At 33.7% G+C, this 19,840-nt stretch overlaps 1 protein-coding gene across 1 annotated transcript; it reads right to left on the bottom strand.

Annotated features, from left to right (window-relative positions):
- Positions 1-293: 293 nt before the first annotated feature.
- On the bottom strand, positions 294-10,770 carry LOC138713649 (brachyurin-like). The gene is made up of 7 exons (XM_069845906.1): positions 10,612-10,770; positions 8,323-8,464; positions 8,038-8,206; positions 6,871-7,037; positions 4,683-4,781; positions 3,288-3,427; positions 294-654 (listed from the first exon to the last, which is right to left on the bottom strand). The coding sequence occupies exons 1-7, from the start codon at positions 10,657-10,659 to the stop codon at positions 481-483; spliced, it is 939 nt and encodes a 312-aa protein (XP_069702007.1). The 5' UTR covers positions 10,660-10,770; the 3' UTR covers positions 294-480.
- Between the last annotated feature and the right edge of the window lie 9,070 nt (positions 10,771-19,840).

Consider the following 19,840-nt stretch of genomic DNA (forward strand, 5'->3'; position numbering starts at 1 on the left):
AAAGAGCGTATTTCCGCGAAAGTCTCAAACTCGATCTTGTTAAGCACCGTAATACTTCCTCTTTATGCAGCATATAATTAAAAACAAAAAATAAATAAAGTTTAAAAGCTGAAAAATATATTTTCTAGCATTCAAACTATCAACTGCTATAACATACTAGCATATATCTTAAGTTGAATAGGAACTGTGTTAGGAATGATTCGGGATTTATTGGTAGTATGCAATTCTAAAGATGATGTGGATAAGAAATACAGTAACATACACTTCATGGTTGTTATTGAGAAGAAATTAAAGTAGTTTAATATTTTTATTAGGTTACTCAGATTCTGTACATGTTGCTTTTTCCATGCCACACTTGAAGGTAGTATAGTATGCCATTTCGAAAACTATTATCCAGTAGTTAATGGAAAAAGAAAAGTTACAAATTTAGAACACATGCAAGGTGTTACTTTTGCATCATATTTGTCTGTGAAATGTAACTTAACCAATACTAATGCCAGTGTTGGTCTCAATCCAGTCCAAGTAGCTGGTTACCCTGGTAAAAGCAGCTGGGTAACCCAATTCACAACCAGCAGCAGCACCGAATGATACAATACCAACTTCAGTGTAAACACCGCTACTTTCCAAGTGAACAAGTGGGCCGCCACTGTCACCCTGCAACATAACAGATATTATTTTATTATTACTATGAATAACTTCGAAATAAGTATGGAAGAGTTTATACAGAGTGAACCGTAAGTAATGTCATTAATTTCAGGGAGTTATTCCTCGAGATATTTCAAAGAAAAAAGTTTAATACAATTTACCTCATTTTTGCTTCCTTTTCGAGAAAAAAATTGTATATAAAACATTTCATAGCGTATTTTGGGAAAGCTATTCAATTAATACTCAATATGCTCAGTAAATTAAAAAAAACAGTGTATTACAATAATAAATTATGAAAAAAAAATTAGTTTTATCCCTTAAATGTGCACAAATTTGAACCTAATAAATATAATAAGTTTTCGATGTGCTATGGTACTTAAAAACGTAATACACTCTGACAACTCTGTGAAGGTTATTGCCCGGAGAGAGACATCTCGCGTATGCGAGGGATGGGTGAGACAACAGAAATGTGAACATAACACACGCAATTGTTTTTAAAGACTGCATGGAAAACTTGATTTGTGCGAGATCGTGCGTATTTGCTTGTTTTCCGCACAGAACCAATACGCGGTAAGTGTGAAATACCACATTCAGTATTCCCAACGTAACACACATAACAATTTCCCTCTTCTTACCGCTTAAGCGCCACATTGATTTTACTGCTTTAGGTTTTTAACATATTATTTTTAGAAACGTTTAACACAGTAATAATTATAAATTGGAAACTTACCACTACAATTTCACCTAAATTTCAATGTTAATTATTGCTTTTAAATATTTGCAAAAATTAAGTAAAGTCTACTACTCCACGAAACTTATTGCATTCCTGATACAAGTAACATTAAGGAAGCCGTGAAAAAATCAACGAGATTCCAGATGCCGATGTTATTATTGCAATATGTTATATAAATAATATTGTTAAAATATTAAAATGAAAAATAAATCATTACATAACCTTACCGTTTGTTTTAACTTCGCATTTATAGACTGGGGGGGGGGGGAAGACAGACGTATATCACGGCCTGCTGGAGTATAGATATTTTTGTTTTCTAAAGTTGCCGCCATTAAACAGAAACCAAGATGGAGATTTCATTGCAACTAATTAGAAATTCGTCTTTCAGGTACGTAATAAACGATCTTCGCACAAAATCATGTACGATAAGTTACACGAGCGGTATGTTTGTTTTCATGTTCTCGGAAATTAAAAAAGCTCAACTACGTTTCGCTTTTTCAATCTTTTCCTCGAACATGAAAACGTCAACATACCGCTCTTGTAACGTATATTACTATTCTTGCACGTAAGTTTACCGGTTACTGTACTACTTTAAAAATTAGAGTAGGAGGGAACTATTTCTAATTGGATGAAGAAAATACTTGTAGTACGACAAACGGAGATTTTTTAATCATTAATTATTTAATTAGATTTGTATAAGATAAAATAAGCTTTTTTATTGTCTGTGTTCACCGAATATTTAATAAAAATTAAATCAAGGAATTTGAAAATATTTTTAATTTTGTTCGTTGAACGTAAAATGAGCATATCGTATTTTAATTTTTTCCTTTAGAGTTTTAAATGTTTTAATTTTTTATAAAGTGAAATAAGCACAATAAAATTATTGTTTACATTCTCTAGAATATCCAATCGAAATGGCAATGTAGAAATATTTCTTAATCTTTTCAGTTTAGTTTGAAATCAGCTTATCTTATTGTCTGTGTTCTCTGAACATTTAATTAAAATTATGTTGTAGAATTTATTTAAAATTTTTCAAGATTTTGTTTAACGTAAAATAAGCATTGTTCATTCTCTATTCTCTAATACAGTTTAAACACAAAAATTAAAACATATATCATCTGCATTTTTTTCTTACTAGTTTAAAAACAATGTTCTTGGCAATCACCTCTCACTTGCCTATTGAAAACAATCCAGTTGAGGCTGTTCACAGCAACACAATTAAATGTGTACTTCCTACTGATTACATCGTTGCACGATCTCAAAATTCATGTAGTCGTATTTTAAAATGCACGTTTTTGGAAAACTTCAAAATATAGCAAAATGACATTTTACTTTTTTGTTACTCTTTACTAAAGGAATTAACCACCAGAATTAATGGCATTACATACGGTTCAGCCTATATATTTACTCCTGCATGTACGCAGTCGTTCTACCAGTTGAAACTTCAAACGAAGGGTTCAGAGCCATAGTGGACCAAGCGCCATTTATTAAAAACTGAGAGAACAAGAGTTAAAATTATGTGATTATCATAATTTAACGAAACATGTAGTAAGTAAGATAAAGTATGCACATTAAAATTAAATGATATGTCAATCTTCATTAAATTATGGTATTTACTTAACTTTAACCCTTGCTTTCTCCGTTTTTAATAAATTGCGCTTGGCCTGCTGTGGCTCTGAATCCTTCAAATTAAAAAATATAGCAGTAGGCCTACCTACTACCAATGTTCAAGTTTCATAATAATAAAATAAAACAAAATGTTAAAGAAAACATATATGAATCATAATGTATAAAAGTATTGATTCTTAATTTTGATTTAAACTAAAATAACTTTAAAATAAGTATATTTCTATAAAATAGTAATTTCTAATACAAATGCCAAGTAAAACTTGAATTTCTCAGTACTTACGCTGCAAGTACTTCTGCCACCAGGAGTCGAGACGCAGAGTTTGGAGGATGTGATGACACTGCCGTATGTTCCTGCACAAACTGAGTTTGTGATGACCGTCAGATCCACAAAACGAAGTTGGTCAGTAACACTTGATGCGCCTGAAATATGTAACAAATTATAATATCACCACCAATGCAATTTAATAATAAAACCAACAGTTTCTAAAGAAATTCTGATTCGTGAAATATTATTCGTATCACTTTAGTTCGCATGCTCTGTCCAGGAAAGTAAAAATTATTCTTTACAAAACATTAGTGAGACCAGTTTTGACATATGCGGCAGAAACGTGGTTAATCTCCAAAAACGATGAAAAAAGATTGGAAATTTTCGAAAGAAAGATTCTGCGAAGGATCTATGGTCCAACATTTGAGGAAGGTCTCTGGAGGAGGAGATGCAACTATGAATTATATAGACTTCTAGGAGAGCCAAATATAATCAATACAGTTAAAACTAGCAGATTGAGGTGGGCAGGACATGTAATACGCATGGACTCAAGTGAACCTTGCAAAAAAATTGTAATAATAAATCCGGGAGGTCAGAGAAGACGAGGTCGACCGCACTTGCGGTGGATTGATGGAGTGGAAGAGGATGCCAGAAAGTTGGGGTGCAAGAATTGGAAGGCTGCTACACAAGATGGAGACGGATGGCGACAATTACTAAGGGAGGCCCAGGCCCACCAAGGGCTGTAGCGCCAATGATGATGATGATGATGATGATGATGATGATGATGATGATGATGATGATGATGATGATGATGATGATGAAATATTATTCGGCAACAGATTTGTTATATTTTATACTGGAGAAAATGTGTAAAGAACTTTGACATTGATATTAAATTAACACTTTTGAATTTTACTAGTCTCTTGATACAGAACTGACTTACTACAATAATATGGTGTTGTTGTATTTGGAATTTATGGCATGTGATTGTTACATAATTATATATTAATTCTATTGGATTTTAATACATTAGTGTTTTTCAAAGACTTACATAATTACTTTTAAAACTTTGGTAACGTATACCAGATATGAATTACGTTGCTGTTGCTGTAAAACATTATGTACATTCTTTTTTCTCCACTTGTCTGTTCTTGCATATTAAATCCTTTTTTCCATTTGTGTTGGATCCTAGTTTATACACCTTCAAAAATAATTTAATTAGTTAAAACTTATTTGACAATATTGTAGAGACCATCTGAGGTACAATAGGAAGACCATTTGTTGAAAGAACCTTGAACTAATCTTTAAAGGATAATAATAAAATTGTCTTTATCGATATGATATTATGTTGTTAAGCTATACGGATAAGAGTGATAGAATTAAAATAATAACCTAAACCTGTATACTTACTGTCAGAAATTTTTCCCCAGCCACTGACTCGCACGGTTTCTCCAGCAAGAGTATCGCCTTGCTGAGATCGTGTGGGAAGACGTACAGGGCTGATATAAGCTGAAAAAATTAGAACATTATGTTTGTTATCAAATATTTTAATTACATTTCAGAAAATATAAAAAATATGCTCTTTTATTGGCAATTTGATTAATTCAATTTCTCTCTACTATGTAATTTATGGATACGAGTAGACTACACGGTTTTACCGCATGTAATAGTATGAAATCGGTCTTGAAAATGTGCCCGTTCACCATTGCTGAGGGATGTGGACGTAAGGGCAGTAGACGATTGGTCGACCTGGCCCTCTATGGGCTGTCGCGCCCAGGATGATTATAATTAAATCAGGCTCCGGCGTACCAACGACTAACAGACATAGCTGTGTGAAGACCAAGACTGTAGGTACAAATCCCGCCTATAGCGAAGATATTAATTCATTTTCTTCTTAGACGAACGCCTGGCGTTGAGATGAACTCAAGTCATGGGATTCCCTTCAAGAGTCCGTATAACATTAGGTCGAAAAATTTGGGTTAAGAGTAAATAAGTTTGAGAATCATGAAGTACCGCTACATTATTAAATGTGGGTGAAATTTCCATAGTCAGAATTGAATATTTTAGTACATATTTCTTTTAGATTATTTTTATTCTAGAATTTAGAACTTATTATGATAACAGAAATAATGATAAACTCTAGTTATTTGGACAAAACTAGCGCGTACTGTTTTGAATTCTTCTATTAGTTTTTTGTTTATTTTCGTTAATTATTATGGTAGTCTTTAAAAATTTCCGCTTTTAGACTCTCCAATTAAATTGTACATTACCAGTTCTACCGTCGTTACAAATCACTAATTATGAAACCTCTCCTTCCATGGATACGAGGTTTTCTACGCTTCAACCGTACAGTGTGGGTGTCTCTGAACTCTGCACAGCGGTCAGATGTAAACAAGAGCAGGTTTCAGACATACAGACGAAGTATATTTCGGTGGAACATAAACGTTGCGCACTACCTACTTGGAACATTGGAGTGAAATATAACCAATGTAAAGTTGTTATTTTTTGTAGTCCTCTATGGAGTCTACAATTCAACTAAAGCCTACATATATTAGAATGACTTAATATACAGGGTGATTCACGAGGATTTACCGTCCTTTACGGAGCTTCTTTCCGAAGACATTCTGAGCAAAAAATGTCATATAAACATGAGTCCTATTCTCAATATTTACAGAGTTACGTTTCGTTATTGGAACGCATTGCTGTGAACGCGTGATCTTGGTCAGCGTGCAGTCAGCAGCCAGCGCGAGCGCTACGGAAATCAAAGATAGCCGTATGCAGTTACGTAGAGCGACGAGTGCCGTTCACAAGCGTGCGGCCAAGTGTATTGAAGCGGACGGCGACAGGTTTTAAAATGTGTTGTAAACTCTCCAAGATTGTAAATTAGGATGAAAAATTGAACTGCAAATAATTAAGTTGGTGGAAGTGGTGTAATTTGTAATAATTGTTGTGATAAGTGCGTAAGAATGATGTAATTTCCTAGTTAAAAATAGAAAAAGATGTCTGTACGAAGCAACTAAGGAGTTCACAGCACATTTTAGCTTCATAATATTTGCCAATTAAAGAAATGATACTTCTGAATGTTTCATTCTCTGTTTGTATTATTCTTTTACCTTCAAACTAAAGAAAAAACGTATTTTACAAACAACTTTAAATTAGTGCAACTCTGAAAATATTGAGAATAGGAACTATGTTTTATATGACATTTTTTGCTCAAAATGTCTTCAGAAATAAGATCCGTAAAGGACGGTAATTCCTCGTGAATCACACTGTATAAAGTAATGACAATAACACTGTTCTACAGTTTAGAAATCGACTCGCTCACTTACTACCGCACTGGACACGTAGCACCACAGTTCAGCACTGTTGCTGTAACCTGACGGTACAGAAAACAATTCTAATCCCCTTCCCTCTGACGCCATGCACAATACTCGAGTCACATATACGCTGGTATCGTGTTTACGAAGGAATTGTTTCATCTCTACAAATCACATACTTTTAAGATCCTATTCCATTGCTATATCTTTATTTCAGAACTCACTTTCTTAGATCAATTTGCTTTCTACGTGTGTTGCCGTCTAATATTTGAAATACTTACTGCTGAAACTGACGGGGCTCTGCAGCTTCACTACAGCAATGTCGTTGTTGATGGTATCGCTGTTGTAGTTCTCGTGTCTGATACTGGATCGTGTAGTGACGGTCACTGATCCAGATTCAGGGCTATAGTAGTTGTTAGCTCCCAAAATCACTTGATATGAAGAACCACTGAAATAATAACATTAATGATAGTTTGTTTCTTTACCGCAATAAATTCAGTAGTGAAGAATCAGATGGGTTCTGACTTTTTTAAGCAGGAAGACCAAGATACTTTAGCTTCATGGCTGAATATTTTGCAGAATGTACCACGAAGAGTAAGAAAATATTCAGAACATCAACCGAAGTAGATAGTAAGACGAGAATAGGCTTTATAGGAGTGTGAAGAGTGACAAAGAGACTGTTTTAGTTTTAATAGCCTCATTATCATGTTTCTAAGAGAAATAAACGAGTAAGACATGAACTGTCATATATTGCTTATCGGTGCCAATATGTACTCAAAATAAATATTTTTGTTCTAATATCATAACAAAATATTTCCTGTAACATTACATTATTGGCATGGACATCTTCAGAAACATCATCAAAAGGAGTAAAATTTCAACTGCTATAGGAGGAGCAAAAGTTGATATTTAAATGTTATTGTTGTATATTTTTACATTATAGCAGTAAGTACATTATTTTGTGAGCTGCATTTTTCACTCTTTTATGACTGAATATCATGCAATTAAGTAAAATGTTCTGTTAAATTTAAAACTAATTCCAGATGTAGACTTTTCTTGTGTGGGAGAGAGAAATTGGCTGTATCTGAGGATCACTCGATGGAATTTCAATGCAAAAATCGAAATTTATAGCTTGTAAGGCAACTTTTTGAAAAAATCCAATGCAATATATTAAAGTAATTTTAGTATCTCGTGTTAAGATGGGCAAAATAATATTTCGTTGAAGGTCGTATACGAGTATTTCACCCCTTTTTGTCCTATCTTGCCGATTCTATTGATTTCTGTGTTATTTCAGAAGCGAATGTGAAAGTTACTTGAAGTATTAGTATCCATTTTTTTTTCTGATATAAGAGTTTCTTTTATCCTATACTAGGTGTTTTATATGGATTTTATAAGATAAATTATTACTATAGATAATGCTTTGAAATTTGATTGCTGTTTGTACTTACGCGCAATGTGCTGCAGTAAGGACCCATTGGTTTGAGATGACAGATCCGCCACAGAACCACGAATTGTCAACCAAGAGAGCAACCTGCCATGGAAACTGACCCCGGCTTGCAATCTGACCGTTAGTGATTCTGGAACTTACGTCATGTACATGCACTTTTCCAGCAAAGGCTGAAAGGAAAAAAAATTAAAATGTTGATGAACCGAATGCTGTATTTGGTAGCCTTCACAATATTGGTACAATTATTTTAACGATACTTAAAACTGAAATCGTAATGCCAATTTACCTGGTTGTGGCTCGCTTCCCTTCTTAAATCCAGGATATTGTTCAGGACTTTCTAGTTGAGCTGCCATAATTGTACGCCATTCTTCTGCCGTGTACCTCGGATTTATAGGCATCACAATGTTTCGGGATTGCAGAGCTTCGGCCTGTTCAAATATCAATTCGATCTGATTTACAATGTATAAATCTTAAAAAAATACACAATTTAAAAAGAAAAGTAATCTTGTTGAAGAAACGTGAGCAAATTCAACATGTCAGAAACATTTAAATTTTTAGAAAATATTTAATGCTTTATTGAAAATGACTTCATATCTTAAGATAATTTTTTAATGCCTAAATTTTGTAGCGAAATAAGATTCCTCCTAAGCTTTTAATTGATCTATAAAACCAAATGTCCAATTCCTAATTGTATCAATAAACAATTAAGTATCAGATTTCCTGACAGAATCATTGTTACTTTCCTTAATATCTTACTTACGTAACGCCATAGAACGAATAAGCAAAAGCAAATTTAACAATAGATTAGAGAAAGTCTATTTCACGTAAGTAGCTTAATCTTTACAGTCAAATGAATTCTGAATAAATCGACGTGGATTCTCTAAAATACAGCATTAGATAGATTGAAATGGTAGACTTATGTCTGAAGATCAAGCTATCAGTGTTTTTACAAATTTCACCTCAACAATGTAAACTAAGTTGAAATGATTCGGGATAAGTTTTACAAAACACTTGACCATTTGACAAAAGCTTGTCGAGAAGCAGGCAGAAGCACCTTGCAAGTATTGGAATAACTATTTAAGACTATAAATACATATATTTATCAAATTCTGTAAGAGCACTGATACAGCGTCTAAAGTAATTTATTGATATATTTTTCTATGTATCAAATTTTTTTGTAGGTAGACCTACTTGTCACGAGATTTGAGCAAAAAGTATAACTAATCTACGGCCTGTTTTCTGTCAGCACGTGTAACAAATATGTTGGAATGATGGACCATTTTCATTGTAAACTCAATTGAAAAAGGAATAAATTATGTTTTTAAATTCGTCTTTTCTTTAAATAAAGAATAAATGTAATTATAATAACACGAAAGTCAGAAGTATAAGATTTCAATTGAAGGGTTCAGAGCCATAGTGGGCCAAGCGCCATATATTAAAAACGGGGAAAACGATGGTTAAAATTAAGTGATGACCATCATTTAATGAAATATATAGCAATTAATATAGAATATCCACATTAAAACTAAATGATATGTCAATCTTCATTATTAAACTTTAACCCTTGCTTTCTACGTTTTTAATAAGTGGCGTTGGCCCATCATGGCTCTGAACCCTTCAATTTTAAACACATACATCAGTGTATAATACATACCTGTGCAAATTGGCAAAGTATCTGAAGAGAAGTAATACTACGTACGAGGAACTGATTTTACGAAATAATTTAATAGTGCATATGATATGCAAGTGTAAACTCTGAGAAGAATATGAAAATGATTAGTATCGGTATAGTTCAAATACATGATTACAAACATTTTTATCTATTGACAGAATGCAGAGAAGGATACCAGTTGATGGTAGGTGTGAAAATACGTAAGTGGTAATACACTAGAAACATCTAAAAATCGACAGAAACGAACAATTGGTGATGGAGGAGTAAATCTCTCTTCACCCATTTTAAGTAGGCCTATTATAATTTAAATATTACAAACAAAGTAAAGATTTACTCATAATTATTACTGTATGAATTTACGTAATAACAAAGTAATGTGATAACTAAAGTTATGTTATGTTTCTCCCTCCGAAGTTAAATATAAAGGTAGGAGCATTATCTTTATACAATTTTTTAACTTACATTAATTGCATTATTCATCTACTACAAATAATAAAAATCTCGTTATAATAATTATGATAATCTGTAGGATGTAGACATTTACACTTTCACAGCTCTTAGACACAAAAAATCTTCCATTACCACACGCGCCAGTAATAGAGGAAATGAGATTTTTTGCTTTGGGGACATATATCCTGATTCGAAATTAAAATTACAATCTACAGACCCGACAAAGTTTAGTAAGAGCAGTTAAATTGCATTACAAATTCTTTACTGTAAATTCTAGATGTTTAGATGGTGTTGACAATGATTTAACTATACGCTTTTTCATACGTACTTCGAAAGGAACATACTTCTATTGATGTACCCAAAAAAAAAATGCTATTGCTTAAGCGAGAATGAAAAAATTTACTCACATTATTTTTTAAATCTAATAAATACGAATCACTTAGTATTCCTTACCATGAGGCCGAAGGTTGCCAGAAGTGCCAAAGCCACGAATGTTTTCATACTGCAGGCCGGTGACAGAATGCCTTAGGGAATTGAAACAGCTCAATTTATAGGCAGTGTTCATTTCAGTACGATTTAAAAATAAAAAAACCCACTTTATCAGGACACTTCAGTTACTTTTCTCAAGTCATCTTGATAGAATAATCTGAAAATCACTGTACTGATATCAGTACGTTGCATCGTTAGAGATATCCTTCGGAGATGGCTAATCTATAATTATACGACAAAATATGCTTTGATAATTTTAAACTTTAAGATAACAATGAGTACCACTTATTTCAACAAAAAACATCGATGAGGGAATTCCATCTTGTGAAATTTAAATCTTGTAAAACAAGTGGTTTATCTTGCATCAATAGAAGAATAATTTTGTTCGTACAGATAAGAAAATTCAAAGTATAGATCAGAAATTAATAATTTCATTATCGAGAAATGCGTCTCTCATTTTACGCCAGTGCTGTGTGTGCTAATAGCGGTTCAAAATTCAGAAGAAAAATAATTACATTTCAATAAATATATGTAAATATCCACTTTCGCCACTTCAGTATAGATACTAGGTACAATATCTACGTGATGTGGACAATAAAATTGATAGATGTTCAAACTACTTATTCATTAAAGGTGCGTAATGTATTTTAGTTGAGTATTATTTTGAGTATCTCATTCATTTTCAATCTGAGCAATTAATGCAACAATTAGAAAACAATTGTAAAATTAACATTGTGCATAGATAACGTTCTTTTCCAAGAGCATGTATACTGGCGTTCAAAGATACTTGACCTACAATTTTCTGACCGTGTAAGTTTAGTTTCTATCCATGGGATAGAACCAAATATATAAACAATTGACAAACTTTGTACGTATGTACGTATAGTAAGGATCTCGTAAGAGCAGTTCCTAAAATGCTAATTTGAGCGTCTCTTCAGTGTTACCAACTAATAACAGATATCACCAAAGAGGGTAAAATCACTATGCCATGTACTATAATAATAATAATAATAATAATAATAATAATAATAATAATAATAATAATAATAACGATGCCTTGTTCATTTACGTACTTACCACATCTCATATATTCTTTTTTTATTTTGGGAGGTGTTTTCTAAATGATTCAATAATTTATGAAAGAGTAGGCCTATAATTTTCCTTCTGGACCTCACGCAAATTATATTGGTGTTTAGTAGATTAATATGTTCTAATATTAAAATGTATTTTGTCTGATAAAATGAAATTCATTACTTTGACGAAACAGTTTACGATTCACGAGACCTAACCTAAAAATGTATTTTGTTTAATCAAGTGAAATGATTAGTACAAACTCCGAAAACCGAATGCCACTTTGAAATGTATGCTTAAGAATATTTACTCCTAATAATTTTGCTATTCTAGTTATAATTGCTGCCTCCATGCGCATAATTCCTTCTTCATTATCATCTTCCTTCAGTGCATTATACATATGAACTATAGATTACTGAAACATACTTCTTTCTTGGAGGAATCACTGCCATCCTATTTCCTCTCTTTGACATTATTGTAAATCTAAACATGAAAGAAATTAAATAAAATATGAAATGACATTCCTATCGATCACCCAAGAGCATGTATCACACCGAATGATATATATTTTTTATTTATTTATTTAATATTTATTTACACTTAACTGACTATAATCTTGAATTTTAACCACAACGCAACACATAAAATTACTATCTTCCAGTAATCGGCTCAGGAATCTAGAACAATTTGAATTTTCAGAATTTGCACTACAAACAACTGCTGTCATTGCTGTCAACATAACAATTAGAAAATCACTACCAGTTGTAGTATTTTTCAGTACCGAAATTCGAAACGAAGTTGGCAAAAGAAAATTCAACCTTCGAATTAGAAGATCACCATAATTCACTAGCATTTGTAGTAATGGGGGAAAAATGGTTAAGTTTCACCTTTAGGGTATTAAGTAAGCTGATCCGAACTATATTTATTTTATTTCATCCGAAGAATCACACAAGATGATGTTGGACATGTCGAAAGAAATTAAAACTAGAATTAGTTCTAAAATTAATAAACAATAGTTCCATTAGTTCCCAACAGGTGGCATTATTGTCTGAACGGATAAAACTGTGTTGGGAAAACGGTGATGTAGATTACGTATAAATTACGTATTCTCATAACAGTATCAGCGGTTTCCCGCTGAACCTTAATGCTTTTTACAATCATTAGAGGAGAATGAATATTTGAATTCTATAATGCGGGTATATTTATGTATTATTGCCTTCACCATTTATTGATAGAAGTAATAACTAAAGAAGCCACACTTACATGAACAAATTATCGATTAATATCGATTAGTAGGGGCAAAGTATCTTCGAACGCCAGTGTACTATGCAGTGATACAGCAGAGATTACATACAGAGTAGCCAAAATATTCTATCATTTGCACTCTGGTGCAGAACTGATGCGTCAACTCTGCTTAATGATTTTGTAGTAAACCTCGTTTCGTTTCTGTTCAATTCTTATTTATTTTTATCGCCTTAATATTTTCACATTATGTTTTGAAAATCTACTTTAAAGATGGACGTGATTTGTTCGTCATCTATTGGTGATAGGGAGGTGGTATTTGACGAGATGAGGCCGTGGATTCGCCGTAGATTACCTAACATTCGCCTTACGATTGGAAATAACCTCGGAAAAGTCCAACCAGATAATCAGTCCAAGTTGGAATTGAAAACACACCCGAACGCAGCTCCGGATGAGAAAACAAGCGCCTCTGCCGACTGAGCTACGCCGGTGGCCTTGTTCATCACTATAATCACTAGGCTCCGTATTCCAGCTACCTAAGACTGAAGTTAAAGACACATTGGGTATATAGTACGCCGAACACAGGTAATGCAACGGATAAGGATATGAACAAAAACATCGCGTCGTCACTGAGTGTTCGTGGAGTACAGTCAATTCCAGACATTCTGAAGCTATGCTAGTAAACACATGCTTGAGCCGTGATGTTCATTTTCGTCGTGATCTTTGCAGTGAATTATAACGTGCATTCGTAAGTTACGGAACTTGAACATATGCGGATGCCACTTGAAATTATTTTATGTTGCAAGAAATTCTTTAATTTTATTTTAGTAGGTTATTTTACGACGCTTTATCAACAGCTTAGGTTATTTATGAGATGATGGTGATAATGCCGGTGAAATGGTTCCGGGGTCCAACACCGAAAGTTACCTAGCATTTGGTCATATTAGGTTGAGGGAAAACCCCGGGAAAAACCTCAACCAGGTAACTTGCCCCGACCGGGAATCGAACCCGGGCCACCTGGTTTCGCGGCTAGACGTGCTAACCGTTACTCCACAGGTGTTGGCTGAATTTCTTTCAATAGCACATGACGTTATTGGTGCTTGATGTAGTACAAGATATTCCTCTTGTTTGATATTTTTTTTGTTTCATTAGGATATTGCAAATGTCGCTCATCACTGAAAACCCACTACTTTTCTAAGTACTTTCCTAGAAATTTCCTAAAATGTAGGTTATGTAATTTATTAAGTACCGAACATCATGGTAGGCTAGACAAATCCATGCTAAACTTCAAGTTAATATATTCATAATTTTCACATTGTGATAATACTGGTTCTTTTGGATTACATTCAACACAATTTCTGCGCCTTAGTATTGCATTGTCTTTCAGTGTACTGTTTATGTCACTTTTACGTTCATTTTACACAATTTATATGTAATGTTGTCTATATTGACAATGAAAATATTAGTTAAAATATCCTCAACTATGCCCTGCAATATTACACGCTTGAGCGTCTTGCCTAAGGTATTTTACCTCTGCAATAAACCTTCAATCAGCCACAAAGATGTAGTTATTTAAATAATACGACTAGTGAGGGCAGTGATCGATAAAACTATTCACTATGACTGCGTCCCGGTTTTGACTTTCGAGAGGAAGAGGACAGAGGATGCGTAACTATTTTGTTTACGAACGTACCTGTACCAGCGCTGTAACATCACATATACTTGGAATAAGACAACCTCATTCCAATTTACAGGTAACTGGAATACGGAGCCTAATAATCATTATATTCATCACTGTCACCAACTTTATTAGATTATACCCTTAAGATATCTTTCTGTTATATAGGAATATATTGTCATGTCCTTTTGTTATGCCTATTTTACAAAGTTAGCTGCTCTTTCTGTAAGTAAATAATTAATATTATGATCGTATCATGGATTTAATTTTAATTCTTTTGTTATTGCAGTAAAACGTCTGCAACTTATTCGGTATTATGACGTTATTTACATCGCAGAGGAGTGAAAGCAACTCACAGGATTATTTTTGCATTTATTTTACTTCTGATCTTCGACCTAAACATCTATAGAGTACTTATGATCTTTTTCCTCCATTAAAATTCCAGTCTCTGAACAAATTTTGTATCAAATGTGTGTTGTAAGTTCTGTTTTCTCTGTTTTCCTTCTTTACATTAAAGTGTAGCCTATTTTTTGAGAAAATGGGTGCATTGTAAGTAGTGAATTAATTTGGATGCCCATATGGAAATATTTTAGAATATATGGGAATAAATAAATAATTTTGTCTTAATAAAAACTACATCAGCTATACTATGTTACGATTTCCTGTTCAGATAAATATTTGTCAATTGGTAGCAATGAACCATGTTACAAACACCCACAGAGTAGGCTGTCACTTATCACTAGCAAGTATTTCCGAGCATTCCGCAATTTCTGGCTATTATATCCGGAGTCACAATCTATTTCATTTCTGCTACGTTCAAATCCGGCTGAGGGCGATGGACTTTATAGGGTATTAAAATGCGTAGCATAGCTTGCTTCGGAGAGAAATTAAAGCTGTGGGATCCGTGTTGCAGATTTAAGGCATATAAAATAATCCAGTCCATCATAGAAGGTTACAGATCAAATCTGTTAGCCATTTCTCGTCCACGTTGAAACTTGGAGTAGCAAGCGCCCCCATACCACAGCATGCTGGTGACTTGAATGCGGCTATGGTACGAAAATGAAAAATATACGAGTATATATATTAATCATTTTTTTTCCGTAGACAAATGTTGGATGAAGCGGATATATACATGGACATAATTTTATTTTTACTTCGATTTTTATTGTACCTGAGTTTTTTAATGTACTTCACTCCCACCCCCTCTACTACTAAACTTCCAATCGTACTCCACACAGAACCAAGGCCGCTTATGCAGTCAAAGTCGCCTAGTAAACAGTACTGAGTTAGTGAGTATAGTACGTTCCAGAAATATGTTCACGTTTTCCAGTGACGAAAGAGCTTTCAATACTGAATCATATTTTCGCACAGGTACTGTCGTCCATTTGCCTACGTCGCATCCCGGTTTCCCCCACCCGCTTCTGCTCGCCCTTCTGTAAAGGCTAGTGGCTGGGCAGTCTTAGCTCTTTTCTGAAAACTTTAATTTCTGTTAGGCATCGGACGTCTACGTAACATTATACAACTGTTTAAAATAACTTAAATACAAGGGTCTCGTTAAGTAATTAATTGTCACATGATTTTCTCACTTTCTACGACAAAACTACTTGGACGGACAGTACATAGCACGTCTGAGTAATTTTATCTTTTCGGATCGGGCAGAAGTGAAGAATGAATTTACAGTACGCAAGATACTCTTTTATAGAGTAGGTACAGAATTATTTAAACATGAGTTACTAGTACGAAGGACGAAACTGGTAATTGGAATTCGGTACAATAGTTTATAGTGCGATAATATGCACGAAAGAACTGAAGCCTGTATCAAAATGAACGGCCACCATTTTCAAACATGTGTTTAGATATCCATATTATGGCTATATTTCAATTTAACTTCATTCTCTATATTGTATGCTGATGTACTGTACACGGTATAATATACACTGTATAATGAATACGTCCGAATGGATAGCTCAGTTCGTGAGTAAAAACACTTATTGTTAATACAGTACTGTATTTTGATTAGACAAAAACCTAATAAAAATTATCAAATTCAAAATCGCTATATTTCCTAGTTTACATAAATGGATCAACTACTTTTCTTCCCTCCTATACGGAGTAAAGTAATTTGTTTGTATTTTAGGATAGTATCATCGAACTTCAGTCGTGGAAGGGAGTAGCAAACGGTGTTTCCAGTTCTCAACCGTTAATCCAAAGGTATAGCCAGGTTAATATTAGAAATATTAGTAAAAATAAAATGATGTCCCTGTATTATGGCAATATTATACAGAAAATCGCTTCTATGGAGATTTTCATGAGTGATGTGCACATTTTTAAGATACCACAGAGTTGTAAGAAACTGAGTGAGATCTCCTTTCTTTAATTTGTTGGCAAGGCAGATACTCTAATTCTGCTTAAAACTTGGTTGACTGAAATTCTTTAATTCTGTCTTATCTGTAGAGATTATTAGATTTAAATAGTTTATTTTCGTTTATTTTTAACAGTCCTCTATATTCTTTAATCTCTCACGAATATCCATAAATTCTGTTATAATTTTCGCGAAACGCTTGTGTATTGTGGGAGGAGGTTTCAATGTGAGATTGATTAATCTTTGAAGATTAGTGTTCTTAATTTTTTTACACAGAAATATCTCCATAACGATGTTTTTCTTTTATCTTTACTCGTATTCAAGTACTGATGAGATATGTGCATATTGATGTTACATTATATCTCTGTCACTTAATACAAGGCTAAACAAAGCAGAAGAGCAGTTGACAGATCTGTTGATTCGCAGCTACTGGCTTTCTATTTCGACATATTCAGACAAAAATTTATACAGGGTGTAGTAAAAATTCTTCAAAATATTGGGGGAACATTCCTCACATCTAGAGGATTGAAATGTGTTATATGAACATGACAGAACGAACTGTTCTGATGTAAAGGCATGGCATTTAATATGGGAAAGTGTGTGGAACCTTAACGAATCTGATTTCTTTTTCTCTTATAAAATACATATTTACTGGCACACGGTCTAATGGACTGCATGTACATCGAGGTAAAGTTTGCTTTTCATTTTCGAATGCCATTCACTCCAATCGCGTTGTCGATTTTAACACTGAATATTTTCAACATTTGCTGTGAGACACATACCTCACAATACTGCATTCTTTTTCTTTTGTGTACGCTTTCATTCACTTTAACATAAATAATAAAATTATGTATAATAAGAAGTAGCCTTGCGAATTGTTTGAATATGGTTTCTGATTCTTCGGAAGTATCTCGACAGTAACTCCGCAAAATTTATTTCAGAACGCATGCAAGATTAATATGAGATTTTTCATACTTTAGGTGTCAGAAATATTCCAAACAAATGTTTCTGTATCTTCAGAATGAAAGAGTTCAGCGGCGTAGACTGTTCGTTATGAATGTTATAATTAGGAATGGAAGTTCGGACACCGAACACATGAAATTAACTACGTCGTGTACTATACAAGTCGTGTTGTTCACATCAACTCAGGGTAGTACAGGGACTTATACAGAGCACTGCTGTGCTTGAATCAAAACATTGCTCGGTATAATCAGGTGACTAAAGCAAATAGGGTAGAACATATATTTACAAAAGCGACTTACCCCATTATCTTCTTTGTAGAAAATGATGATACATTTTAAAATAAAAATTATGTACTTTAAGTGTCTCTAATTTTGTTGCAATGTAAAACTGTGTACATTCTTAAACTGTCAAGTACTACGCGACCAAGGCGGGACCCGTCGTGGCAGAATGAGGAATTCCGTGCTCTCTGCGTATGTTTACTGCTGGAGTGTCGTCACATCCAATGCCTAGCGTTTCAATCTGGTCGCAATGCCGCGTGTAGGAAGACGTGTGTTTCGTAGCCAAGCGCGGAGCATTATTTATAATGTCATAAAGTTTTCTGATGAAGGAAAGACAACTGGTTTATTCTTACCTCTATCGAATACAACAGAGTGTGCTGCAGCTATTGTGAAGTTAAATAAGGAAATAATTAGTAGGATTAGAAAGGAAAGTAAAGAATGTGAGGACAAGGGTGTAGAAATATCGACACCAAACAAAGTTAGACGACCTCCTGCAAATAAGGTTGAATTAGACGACATGGACAAATGTATCATAAGAAGAGAAGTTCATAAATATTATAGTCTCTACAAAGAGCTTCCAACATCAGGAAAGTTGCATAAATTTTGTAAGAGAAGGATAGGTTTTAAAGGGTGCAAGGTAACTTTACGAAAACTAAAAAAAAAACTCATGGGTTTTGCATAAAAAAAATGTAAAGATAAAAGGAAATATCTAATAGAACGCTCTGATGTAGTAGCCCGTTATTTCCTGGACGAAACATGGTTCCATAACCATTACACTGTCCACAAATGTTAGTAAGACATAAACGTGTCAGGAGTTTATACAAATAGCAGAGCAGGTCAACGACTTATAGTAGCCCATGCTGATGATAATGATGGTTTTATACCGGGTGCTTTCCTCATATATGATATCCGGAGTCCGGTCACTTTAATATTCTAAGGTAAGAAATGTATATGAAATGCAATATTGTATAAAATACAGTACCTACTTTAGTTTACGTTACTTTCGATTCATGCTCCCTCCTTTACGAATACCGATGTTTTGGTGTTTTTTTTTTCTGAATAGATTCCTATGTAAGCATATGATAAAAAAACTAAACAATAAAGTTAACTATATATACGAAGATATAGCATATAAAGCGTGTTAATAATAATGAAACAAGAGCGCAGTTCAGCATGTGCTTCATTTTGCATCTGATGCGGACTTTACAACACGGCCTGTGTTGTGAAGCGAATCGCAGCGCCACCAAACAAAACGGTTCCCGCCTTGGTCGCGTAGTATAAACCTGTTTCGATTGTCACTCAAACAATAAAATGTTTTTTTTCGACATCACACGACGTTATTGGTGCGAATTTCAAATGCTTTATATTCATTGTAATGTTGTGTTTTATCTTTGCCTATTCACTATTTAGTTCATATTGCACTTCACAGAGTTTCGAATATGCAGGATTTTTTCAAGGACACTCTTCAGTTTTCGTTTAACCCTTTTATTGTTATCAACAGCTAATCATATAGAATTTAAAGTTATTTTATAACACGAGGATAAATATCGTTGTTGAAAATTTCTAGACGTTTAGTTTTCAGTGAAGTAATTCAAATGT

This window comes from Periplaneta americana, chromosome 14 (assembly GCF_040183065.1).
Source record: "Periplaneta americana isolate PAMFEO1 chromosome 14, P.americana_PAMFEO1_priV1, whole genome shotgun sequence".
NCBI classification, from domain to species: domain Eukaryota; kingdom Metazoa; phylum Arthropoda; class Insecta; order Blattodea; family Blattidae; genus Periplaneta; species Periplaneta americana.

Excerpts from the sequence above, each read along its gene's own strand:
- LOC138713649 (XM_069845906.1), bottom strand. The coding sequence starts at position 10,659 with ATGAAAACATTCGTGGCTTTGGCACTTCTGGCAACCTTCGGCCTCATG. Across the intron at positions 7,038-8,037 it reads CTTACTGCAGCACATTGCGC|TGGTTCTTCATATCAAGTGA; the intron begins GTAAGTACAAAC and ends TTATTATTTCAG. Across the intron at positions 4,782-6,870 it reads GAGCCCCGTCAGTTTCAGCA|CTTATATCAGCCCTGTACGT; the intron begins GTAAGTATTTCA and ends TAATTTTTTCAG.